This window comes from Ascaphus truei, chromosome 3 (genome assembly GCF_040206685.1).
Source record: "Ascaphus truei isolate aAscTru1 chromosome 3, aAscTru1.hap1, whole genome shotgun sequence".
Classification (NCBI taxonomy): domain Eukaryota; kingdom Metazoa; phylum Chordata; class Amphibia; order Anura; family Ascaphidae; genus Ascaphus; species Ascaphus truei.
In genome coordinates this window covers 381,697,957-381,710,555 of record NC_134485.1, presented here as the reverse complement: position 1 = coordinate 381,710,555, position 12,599 = coordinate 381,697,957, and the positions used below count along the sequence as shown (strand labels likewise).

The following is a 12,599-nucleotide window of genomic DNA, read 5'->3' as shown; positions in this document are numbered from 1 at the left end:
GGGCATGGTCAGCGCTGAGCCGCGCTGAGGCAGCGGACTTACCCCCGGCACCCTTTATGAGGGCGGCTTTAAGATGCGCTTCCGCACACTTACACATGCATGCGGAGGAGACAGCTCAATTTAAGTTTTGGTGCTGAGGGGAGCGGAGGGCCGGTCACGTGAGCGGTTCGCCCAATGAGGGTGAACCATCTCCGTGATGTCATTGGCCTGCCCCCAGACACTCCCCCGGGCGGCGCGCGTACTTGGGCCTGGGACAGCACCCGCTTTCCCTCAGCCTCCACGTGCCTCCGCACGGCTGCAGTCTCTATGGACTCAGCCTTAGAAGGATTTGATCACAGGTGCTTTATTTATATCACAATTCTATTTTCTATATCTGCTTTCTTTTTCTACTAATGGATCATGAAATTTACTGTATTATTGATTAATTAACGTAAATTAACATCCACTCTTTCCCCTCGTATCTGAAGTCTCGCAGCGGCCTTGACCCAGAGGAGCTCCCAGATGAACAGTGCAATAGAAAATCTACTTTGCTGATGTTGATATCCGTGATCTTGCGCTGCAGCCCCGTGTGTGAGAAGCAGGCACTGTTTGCCATTTGTCAGTCTGTCAAAGAGAACGGACTAGAGCCTCAACTCATCAGAAAGGCAAGTGCCTCTGAGCAGAAGAAATCCGTAAATACAGAAGTCATTGCAAATGCATCTGAAGAATGAGGCGTCGTGTACTGTACCTTCCACCAAACCGCAGTGTTCACTGAAGTGCTAAGAACTTTCTATTGCTTGGTGACAATGCATTTGCTTATCAAACAATTATAGGCAGTTCTGTACTGTATGTAATGATGCAAAAGCATAGCCAGTGGCATATTTCAAAATTGTATACCATCATTATTGATTACTTTACTTGTAGGTTGGGACAAAAAATAGATCCTTTTTTGTCATCAATTTCAAAACTAACAGGCATCACAATCTGCAAAGAATGAATAACGTCCAGAGGCACATATTAAAGCAGCAAAACGTGAAAAAAATCAGTTTAAAAAAAAACCCAATCAGTTCTGTAGTATTAGGTAATAATGTCTGCATTTTTTTTTATTAACTCCTAATGCCATTTTTAATGTTTTTTTTTTTTTTTTTAAATGTAGTTTTATGTAATCCTTTTGGCGGTTACAGCAACCATTTAGAAAGTCATATCCACTTCCTCTTTTGAAACAGGCTCTCACACACACCTTTTTTAGCTCTGGCCTTTGGCAACAAAGTATCACAAACAGATTTGATGCTGTGTTCCAAACAGCCAACTGTCTAATACTCTGAAAGCTGTAACAATAATGTGTTACACTTAGTAATATAATTTTATATATAACATATCAGCTGCAGCATTTCAGACTACAGCATAGAGTCAGGAGGCGGCCATTATGTTTGTCGCACGATCAAGATTTGTACAGATTTATAACAGAACTGAACGATTTCCAGCTTGGGTAAGAATGTAGAATTATACATTGTCACATGCTATACATATACAAATACAAAAGAGAAAAGGGGGAATGTAGCATTGCTGTTTTAATATCTATATTGCGTCAACCTTATTGTTAACCTAGGTATTATTATAGGGGAATAACACAGATAAATGATCACAGATGGATCACACAAAGCCCCTAATAGCTGCATTCAAGGTAGGTTACACTAGGAGTGGTAGTGTAGACACATTGAAAGCTAGAAAATAGCCTAAGTCATAGATGGGGCCGACCGCTAAAAGTCACACGAGTGCACAAAAATAATAAAGTTTTATTAAACCAATTAAAACCCGACGAAAAGAACATTTAAAAAATAGATAAAATCCCCATACGCGTGGAGGCTTTACATATACAAATAAAAAAGAGAAAAGGGGGAATGTAGCATTGCTGTTTTAATATCTATATTGCGTCAACGTTATTGTTAACCTAGGTATTTATTATAGGGGACCTGCATTCAATCTTAATATTATGTTGTATGAATGTAATATATTGTACCAGTTTGTGTGTAAAAATATGTGTTCTGCATAACAGTTGTTGCCAGTTTGGTTAAAAAGATGTTTATTTCTAGCTGTTCTATGACATCCTAATTCTTCAAGATTATATATTTTATGCTTTATCTCCTTTGGTTCCTAGTTGTTGGAAGGAGTATCTGCGGCTTTGGGTTACAGAAGTGTAAAAGACTTCATGATTTCTCACTTGGATTATCTGGTACTTGAATGGCTCAGAATGAAGGATCCTGGGTACAACTTGTCCACTTTCCCCTACATCTTGTTGAATTACTCCACTCTCAAAGAGTTTTATAGGTATGTGAAAATGAGATCACCCTACTGACGTATGGAAAGTACAATTACAATCTTGCCAGTGTTTGGTGCTGGTTTTGCACTCCCTGTTTTGGGTCAAAGCAGAGTAAATATTCATTAAAAATCTATTGATGCATACAGCGGTCATTTATTTATTTATAAAATGTTTTACCAGGAAGTAATACTTTTGAGAGTTACCTCTCGTTTTCATGTATGTCCTGGGCACAGAGTTATAATGACAAATACATTGTTACAAATACATAGTTGCAATGAGTGAAATGGGTTATACATTATATACAAGACATTGCATGCACAGTAAAAGATAATATATGTTTATAGGCATATATAACAGTTACAGACCAGATTAAAATGTGAGACAGCTTTAGTTTTGAAAGAACTTAGACTGGTGGTGGATGTGAGAGTCTCCGGTTGATTGTTCCAGTTGTGGGGTGCACGGTAAGAGAAGGAGCGTCCGGATACTTTGTTGAACCTTGGGACCAGAAACAGACTTTTAGAGTAAGATCTCCAATGATAAGTGCTGCATGCACCATCCCGACTCTTGCGTTCTGCTCAAGGATGTCTTCTCTCTACCCCTTTTGTATCTAAAACCCTCTACCGCCTTAAACCTTTCTCACTGACTGCCCCACACCCCTGGAATACCCTTCCTCTCAATATCAGACTAGCACCCTCTCGACCCACCTTAAAACACACCTGCTTAACAAAGCATACGAGTAGCTCCGTGGCTAATACTATACACTTGATACATAAAGCTTGGCCCCTTGCAGACGCATTAACCAGAATGCCCTCCTACTGTCTGTGTGCGTTCTTCCTACTTACTAATTAGATTGTAACCTCTTCGGAGCAGGGAGTCCTTTTCCTAAATGTTACTTTTATGTCTGAAGCACTTCTTTCCATGATCTGTTATTTGTATTATTTTTATATTATGATTGTCGTGTGTATTACTGCTGTGAAGCGCTGTGTACATTAATGGCGCTATATAAATAAAGACACATACATAAATACATACATACATGTGGTAGAGGTGAGGAGCTTGTTCAGATAGGCAGGTAGTTTGCCCAGAAAGTATTTGAAGCAAGACAGGAAAGATTAACTTTGTGCCTAGACTCAAGTAGTGATTTAGTTCTTTTAGCATTTCGCAGTGATGTGTGTAGTTGTTGCATTGGAGGACAAAGCGACATATTGAGTTGTAGAGAGTATCAATTTTGCCAAGGTGCGTTTGGGTGCCATGCCATATACTATGTCCCCATAGTCTATAATTAGCATTAGCATCTGCTGTGCGCTGCGCTTTCTGACCAGCAGATTTAGGGGGGATTTGTTCCTATATAGTACACTTAGTTTGGCATAGGTTTTGGCTATCTGGGTATCAATGTGCATCGCAAATGTTAAATGGGAGTCAAACTATATGCCCAAATATTTGAAACTAGTAACAGGGGCTAGGATAATATTAGAGTTGGTTCTGATCTGGAGCTCATTCATTGGAAGCTTTAGAAATTTAGCCTTGGTCTTAAATACCATTGTTACAGTATTGTCCGTGTTTAGAAACCGTTTGTTTTGTGAAATCCAATTTTTAAGTCTCAAAAAGTCAGATTGAAGTATGTGTCCAAGGTCAGAGAAGCTAGGGCTGTGTGCATATAAGATTGTGTCAGTGAGTTTTGCGGGACACCGCACGTGATTTGCAAGGGGTTGGATGGAGCTGGTGCCCGAGATAAACACATGTTGGGATCTGCCTGATAGGTAGGAATGAAACCAGTGTAAAGCATGCTTCCCTATTCCAGAGCTCTGGAGTTTGTTTAGCAAGATAACATGATATAAACTATTGTTTTCCCATCATCCAACACCAGGACCAACCTGAGGCAGACAATTTGTCCTTTTTTGCGGCCACCTGAGTTTAATATGTATAACTATAAGACACGATAATGAGATGTAGTAGTGATATTGGTCCTAGTAGAAGCTGGATACTGTCACGGTGAGATTATGGCAGGCTGTATAAGGTCACATAAATATATATAACAGATGATATATATATCACTGGGTCTGAACTGAAACGAGTCTTAGATATAATAAAGTGAGTTTATTCCTTAGGATAGGTGAACACATGAATAATACAGTAACAGACAAGAAGTACACTTACTTTGGGGTTGGGGAATGAGAAATATATAGCATAGCAATTCTCTCGCAATCAGGTTGCCATCAGATGATAAATTGAAGAAGACCAACTAAGGATATATGGGGAACAACAGTTTATATACCTTTTGTCCCTCTATCCTTAACCTGAAATACCTGTGATTGGTGGTCAATTATCTCCAGCCAATCTTTGATGGGGGAACACATTTTAGGACAGGCCCCCCTGCTAGCTGGCACATGCGCAGTAGAACTCTGGGGTTTCATTTCTGTAGTCCCCCATAGGCAAATGGAATGCCAGCCAGTCTACCCATCTGGCTCTCTAGCAAGATAACCTTTGTTGGAAGGTGATAACTGGGACACTTGGAGACTGCTCTGGTTTGATCCTCCTCCGCCCTTAAATCATCAGGGAGGGTGACAAGACCCTTTGAATAAGACTTAAATCCTAGACATTGGGGCGCCTCTTGGGCCATCTGCTATCCTGGTAGACAAAGGAATTTCTCTGAGTCTTTGCCCATACCTTGGGACACAGTCTTAAACATAAAACATAAACGTATTAAAATATCCGGTTCTATTGGGTCTAGCAGAACCAAACTTCCCAGTTCTCATGGCCGGAACTGGGACACCATATGATCCAAAAAGCGACTTGCTACGACCTATGGAACCGGAGTTACACAAATGCACCTTAAATCATTTTTCATTTTAATACAAAAATCTCCGCTAAAAAAGAAATCTCAGCTTTTCACTAAATCCCCATTGAAAACAACGGGCTTCTCCGCCATAGACTTTCAATGGTAAATTGCCGCCATTGAGGTCAATGGGGTTTCTACGCCATTGAAGTCTATGGGAAAAGTCCCGAACCTTCAAGGGGGTCCACACTCCGTCGGGTTGGTCCAGGAGGGTCAAGGATGGTTCTGCAGTGATGCCGGAGCAGTGACTGCAGACACCCCAAACTTGATCCGCTGGGCCCTCCGGAACCGGAGATATGGAGTACCAAAATACAGCATTTCACACTTAGTCATTTTTCTGAGCCGTTTCTGCCGCTGCCGGCAAAGCCTATGGCGCGACCCGTTCTTCTCGGTTCGACCCTTATCGGGGGTCCAGGATTTGGGGACCCGGTTGTGGTCGAGTGGGGGGACGCCTAGGAACTAGGGACAAAAAGAATTTTATTCCTAGGAGCCATAGAACTGTTTATTCCCACGCCACTTGACGTTGACCTTGACTTGTAAGTGATCAAAGCTCTCCTATTGAAAATGTATCCGCTTTGCGGTTTGTGGTTTGCGATCTGGACGGCAGCCAACTTGTTCTTCGAAAGTTACCTCGAGGAACCTCCATTGAAGTCGATGGGCCCATTGACTTTCAATGGGAAACCGCCGCTCTCCCTCTCGGACGCCACCTGCTGGTCTTTACAGGAAACAGGACTAAAACAGCAAGATTCTCCATTAGAATGCATGGAGCCCTAATGGCGGCCAATGGGGACCTGCAAAATGGTGCCTGAAAAGGCGGGAAAACTTCACAAAGAGCTATAATCATTAAAGGACTATTAACCCTTGTGCTCCCGGATGGATTCTAGTGTGTGTGTGTGATGCAGACACTGAGTAAACCAGACATTACAATGGAACAGGGGAACAGGGGAATACACATGTACATGTCATTAAAGGGGTTAAATCACTGTTCTGGGTCTTAGCCCAGTTAACCCTTTGACTCCCGGGTGAGGTCGGGATGGCCAAATGGGGTGTAACCCCTTTAATCCCGGGCCACCCCCTTTCTCCCTCTACAGATACCTGTAAGGTATGATACTTTTTATTGGACTAACATAGAAAATAATACATCAGTGTCCCAGTGTGCAAGCTTTGATAGGCGCAAAAGGTCTGTTCTTGAGAGAGGTCCCATTTTATTTGCATGTTTAGTGCTATTTAAGAACCTGAAGACCTGTATTCAATGTAATGAGCCAATTACTACTATATATCATTGACTTTTTGTACCATTTTACGATGCATCACATGGCTCTTTGGATACATGTGGCATCACCTATGTTGTACTGTATAGTCCAAATAAAAATAAACACATTTGACACATCTTGGTCCTATAATCAGCAAATTGCACTATAATGAACATTCACAACAGTATAACCATATGGTGTGTGGTTTTCTGTTTGTTCAATTATAAACATTTTTTTAACTCAAATGTTGCAGATCTTGTTACAAAGTTCTAATCCCCCATCTGGTAATAAGAAGTGACTTTGACGAGGTGTCGTCTGTTGCCCGGTGCATTGAGGGAGACTGGAAGCTGCTGCTGGCAGATTGCTTCCCCCGGGTTCTTGTGAACATCCTGCCCTACTTTGCCTATGAATCTGCTGGCGACGGAGAGATGACACAGAAGAGAGAGATTGCTTCCAAAGTATACGATTATCTGCAGGCTGAAAACTGTTTGGGGAAACAGGTATTGTACAAGTACAAGAGTTCAGGACTAACTTCATTCTTTTAATGTTTCAATTTTTTTTTTGCATGTTGTACATGAACTCACTATGCAAAAAAGTATTATTGCCCCCAGAGATGAGCAGAGTATAGCAGCGATAACATATATATTATTTAGAAACCGGCTTTAAAAAAGTGGCGCGGGTACTGGTTGGTTGGGGTATAAAACTAAAATATATTTCAGATTCATAAACATAACAAAAATAGTAGCAAAATGCTGCATACTGCGAGTTTTGATGTTATTGCAACGTGTATGTATGTTTTGGGTTACCACAGTATAAGCCGCCAACCAGCATCTGTCTATACCAATGGTCAGTGGTCGACAAATCACCAAAAAATCTACTCGCCGAACAAAAAAATCTACTCGCCACCTAGTACCACACGTGTGCTGCTTGGGCCAATAGGAGCTCGCCACGATGTTAAATCCACTCGCCCGGGGCGAGCAAATGTATAGGTTTGTCGAACACTGCCAATGGTATGTAACCTTTTTTCTCTCAGGCCACCCCTAATCACCCCTATAACAGCCAGGGTGTGCAGCGCACAGCAGTAATGAAAGAGCAGGTCTTGCAGAAAAATAAGTCCTTTATTTAACAATTCATGGTGTGGGACAGCAGCAAACCTTCAACGCGTTGCGTTCAAAGTTGATAAAGTTCCTTTGAACGAAACGCGTTGAAGGTTTGCTGCTGTCCCACACCATGAATTGTTAAATAAAGGACTTATTTTTCTGCAAGACCTGCTCCTTCATTACTGCTGTGCGCTGCACACCCTGGCTTTGGATACACATTCTACTACAGCTGCACGCTCTGGAAGGGAGACTGGGGAAGGAATAAGAATACTACAGTGAGTACCATACCTGGGGCTACCTAATGAGGAAGGGGGGGGCTGTCTTTTGGCAACCCACTCCAACCTTCAGGGTACCTTATGCCCTCTTAAAGGCTCAGTACAAATCACTTAATAGTTGATTACCCAGTCAACACTCCCTTCCTTTAAATACAGTCCCAGCACTTTCTGAGCACCATTTCAAACACACAGATCACCCCTATAACAGGACAGTCAGTCACAGAAGAGACAGAGGGAGCATAGTGTCACAGGACACACAGACAGAAAGAGAGTCAGGGGAAATATTTGACAGAGACAGACAATCACTGGAAACAGAGGTGGCAGAGATAGCCAGACGGTCACAGAAGACACACCCCCACACACACACACAGGACAGAACAAATACACACACAACAGGACAGAAGACAGACACACACACAGAGTCTCTCCTTTCTACTGGCCATGCTGCTTCCTCCTCTGCGTGGCCACTTTGGTTTAACACTGTTGATGCCTTACAGCGGATTGTTATTCCGTAATGCCAACGTTTACTTAGGGGGGGAATTAAATTACAATTTTATTTGTTTTGTAGAAAATAGACAACTTGTTTCTCCAGAACCTGCCAGAAATTGTGGTGGAGCTATTGATGACGTTGCATGAGACATCTACCAGTGCAGCAGGTGAAGGAGGTGACTTAATTCAATTTGCAGGGTAAGGATGGGAAATCTCTATACTTATGTGCACACCATCATGGTTTTTCTTTGTGGTGGTCAAGGTCACCCAGTCTTGTAAAACGGCAGCCTTTGTGATCTAAGTTAACAAACTGTTGCAAGCTCTGAACAAGATGCTGATACATCCCTCCTAGATTGAGTACAGGAGTGGTTCTTAAAAGATTTTAGACAAAGTCAAGGTCAGGAGCTTGCATTTAAGAAGGTTAAAAAAACAATTGTGAGAAACTTCAATATCTTAAAATAAGGAAGTTAAATTACGATCCTGTCCGATGCCTGTTAAATTTGTATGATTAAATTATAGGCAAGAATCATTAACGCTGTGATTTTCACCACTTGCATAATATTGAAATCATTTGTTCCTATAGGAAGTCTTGCAGACAGGAGGCTGTCACACCTGTTAGCTTTTCCAAAATATTTCTGTCTTGTCCAAAGCTGGATTTCTCCCCGGAGACCGTCGGGAATGTTTATTTCTCTTTTAAGTGTAATTAACTTCTAGATACAATAGCTTCGTGTGATTTAATTTGTGAAACCTTTTCTTGCTTTGCATTATTTGTTTACGTGCGTTATACATACAAATAAATGTTGTTGAACAAAACAAAGTGGTAATGCTCACTATTATTAATAATTAAGTGGTTTGTGATCAGGTGAAAAGGTTGGCAAACTACTGTGACATCGTCTTAATTAGATTTATTTTCACTTTTGTATTTTATCTTGTATATATATATTATGTCACACTATATGGAGTTTGATTGGCAATATTAGTTTATTGAACTTTGTATTGCAATTGCTTCTCAGACATAACTTTGATTTAAGTTATAATTATATACATATATGTATTATATTTATTTATGTTTTCTAATTTTTTTCTTTTAGGGAACTGGATCCCGCTCCAAATCCTCCTTATTTTCCATCCTATGTGATCAAAGCAACATTGGATTATATAAGCAGCTGTCACAAAAGCAAGCTGAAGAGCCTCGTAACTATTCTCTCAAAGAACCCGGTGAGTATATCTTTAGAGGTCCTGTACCACATAGAGAGAGGGGTAAAAAGATTCTTCTAAACTACTTGGTTGACTTCTTTTATGAGGAATCGGTCACACGTCAAGAAAATGTGTGTTCTGATTAGCTTCCTGTATAAAATGGCTATAATTCTATTGTGATTAGGGCCTGTGTAATTGTAATCTGTTATTGTTCTTTTTCCTCATCTATTTGGCGAATGAAGGCGACATCGTTTGTTTATGCAAAACAGCAAAAGAAGGATTGCCTGTGTATACAAAGTACTTTATCCTGATAGAGATAATGTAAACATCAGTAGAATGCGCCTAAGATTTGCTCACTGCTGTATGGAAACAAAATACTTTTTGTATGGTAGATATTTAACCTATTGCAAATTGCCTCTTCCATTAGTTCATGTTTGTCCTAGGAAGGACTGCTCCATTAATGTTCAATCTTTTTAGATGTAATGTTACATTTGGCCTAGGTGTTTTTTTTTTTTACATTTTATATCTAAAAGAATACCACAACGAGAATTGTGTCGAGAAAGCGTTTCGTGTTCTTAAATTCCGTAAGGTTTTCAACGTCACTTTCCTATTGACCTTTTCATACTGACACATCATTATAAACAGTCTCGTGCACTGGTATCCGGCAGATCCGTAAGTGTGTGGGATTCTCTTGTGAAATCCACAGGGTTTCCTTTTGCTGCTGAACTTAGAGTAGAGGTGGGAAGTACTTGGGTTGTGACGTCAATGTCACGGGGTATTCCTGTAATGCTCCCATTAATCAGACTAAGGACATTAGGTGACGAGCAGATGCAGTGCGCACATTAATGTGTTTGAGTAGTCAAACTGTACTCTTTGAGAATCTCAACATCGCATTTCAATTCCTATAACCCAATATTAAAGTTTCGTTAAAATGAATTACCCAGATTCGTACTAAAATGATTCACTGAAGTGAAAAACATTTTTATTCTTATTAAATAGCACACAGAAAATAAGTACGAATCTGACACTTATGTTATAGAGGCTGTTTTGTTCTTTAGAAGATCACATTAAAGCTGCAGACCAAGCAATATACTACACGTGTGCTTGTTTTTTTTAAATAAATCCATTCTGTACTATGAGAAAATACTTGTAGCATTTGTTTTTTAAACCACTGAATTACATTTTTAATGAATTATAATGTAACAAGCATTTTTTGTTTCTATAGCAACCATTTACTAAGTCATATCCCCATGTCTAGTAATATTGAAAGGAGTCAAATATATTACTTAATGAAGGGGTGCAAGTAGGGAATTGTATTATACAGTAGCACGAAAGAAAGGGTTCCCTCTAGGTCGCAATCTACCTCCACTGATGCATTAAAATATAACCTTTATTATTCCAGAAATAAGCACATATCATTTAAAACTTATTGAGCACCATCTGTAACTGAAGGTGTGGGGCAGGTGAGGGGGTAGCGGAGGAAGACGCAATTTATACCAGTGTATAATTATATTGTGCCAAGTGCTGGTGATCACTACATTTCACTGAAGAAGTGGGGCACACTGTGTAGGAAGTAAACAAACAGTGGTGACAATCTGTGCTATAATAGGCTCCTCGCAAAATCACAAGGAGGAGTGTTTAAGTGTTTTCTCTCCGATATTGCTGCCAGTGGCTACCTTCTGGGGTCCACACCATTTGTATCTGTCCGAGAGGTATAGCTATTATCCCCGTTGCCAAATAACCCCACTCCGCCTCGTCTGTTACAGGGCTGAGACCTGCGTCACTGTCCCTGTCACGTTCGTGCCGTGTCAATGGTGACGTCATCGCTTTCTTTCATGCTGCTACAACCAGATCGATCATAGGAGAACAGATCGATCGGCAACTTAGCTAATTACTTATCATTGTGCGGATTGTATTTATGCACATCTTAAAGGGGGAAAAGATAACATTTAAAAAACCAACGGTAGCTTGGACTGATGCTTTAACCCCCCTGATGCTGTGTTTTTGTGTAGTTGAATCCTCTTTGATGAGGTTTGAGCTGCCTTTAATACTGTGTTTGTTTCTTTGCTTTGTAAGCAAGGATGCAGACGTCTGGCCCTACTGCCTGGCCTTTAAAGCTATAAAAGGCCACCGTTTTCAGGAAACACGCGTGTAAATTGCCATAGTTGGAGTTAGAATAGTAGCATTTACATGTATGTTTTAGACTCCCAATTCTCCTGATCATCTCATGTATCCTGTCCGAAGGAGTGTGATTATTCAATATCCTATTCCACTTGCAGGATTCATTTCAGAAGATATTACTGTCTATATGCAAACAGGCAGCAGAAACGAGCAATGTTTACAAGAAACACCGGATCCTTACAATCTACCACCTGTTTGTTAATCTGCTGCTTCTTGAAATAAAAGACGGTTTAGGAGGCGCTTGGGCTTTTGTTCTAAGAGACGTCATTTACACCTTGATCCACCACATCAATAGCAGGTACGTCTCGAACATGGCTCTCATTTCATACATACAGAACGGCTCTGGTTAGGTTGCAGCAAGTGATGCTTCCCTTAGCACCTCTCACAGTTATAGAGGTTATGTGCTGCTGGCACATATATCAATGGGACGGCAGGGGTGGAGGTGTGATGGCCCTATAGGTTACTGAGTACTTGCGCTGGGCAATATAGCAATGGGATGGTCATTTTGGTGTAAAAAGTGACCAAATTGATATTAAAATGTATTTTTTGATGGCTGTATTGCTACGAGTTAGCCATGGGAATCATAGACTTGTGGACCGCTGGTGACATGCAGTTTAAATTGCGTCCACTGTAAAGAAGGCAGAGCCGCCCATGTGAACAGGATTGCATAAACCCTCCCTCCTTTCTTCCTGACGATAGCACCCCTGCTTTCTTGGAAGATGGATTTGCTCTGTATTTACCCCTTTCCTCGCTCCCATCTCTGATAATCAGGGGGAGGAAAGTCTTTTTGGCTGGGGGGCGGGGGAGGGTGGGTGTTTCATTCTAAAAAAAAATATATATATATATATTTTTTTTTTAATAAAACATTTAATTGGTACTAAATGTAAACACTAACACTAAATACCTTCCAAATGATTTGTTTTTATATTTGTTATAAAAACATACTTTCAAATTAATAACTAGTTATTG

General features: G+C 40.7%; 1 protein-coding gene across 5 annotated transcripts in view; it reads left to right on the top strand.

Moving 5' to 3' along the window:
• Positions 1 to 12,599, top strand: part of ATM (ATM serine/threonine kinase) — a 124,830-nt gene that overhangs the window by 64,751 nt on the left and 47,480 nt on the right. For all 5 annotated transcript variants that reach the window (XR_012800016.1, XM_075592353.1, XM_075592354.1 and 2 more), the window contains exons 24-29: positions 468 to 644; positions 2,138 to 2,307; positions 6,642 to 6,888; positions 8,332 to 8,450; positions 9,344 to 9,470; positions 11,729 to 11,928. Coding sequence is in view for 4 of the 5 variants with exons in the window: in XM_075592353.1 (XP_075448468.1) it covers positions 468 to 644; positions 2,138 to 2,307; positions 6,642 to 6,888; positions 8,332 to 8,450; positions 9,344 to 9,470; positions 11,729 to 11,928 (1,040 nt within the window). In the remaining variant the exon portion in view is untranslated. The remainder of the gene's footprint in view (positions 1 to 467; positions 645 to 2,137; positions 2,308 to 6,641; positions 6,889 to 8,331; positions 8,451 to 9,343; positions 9,471 to 11,728; positions 11,929 to 12,599) is intronic.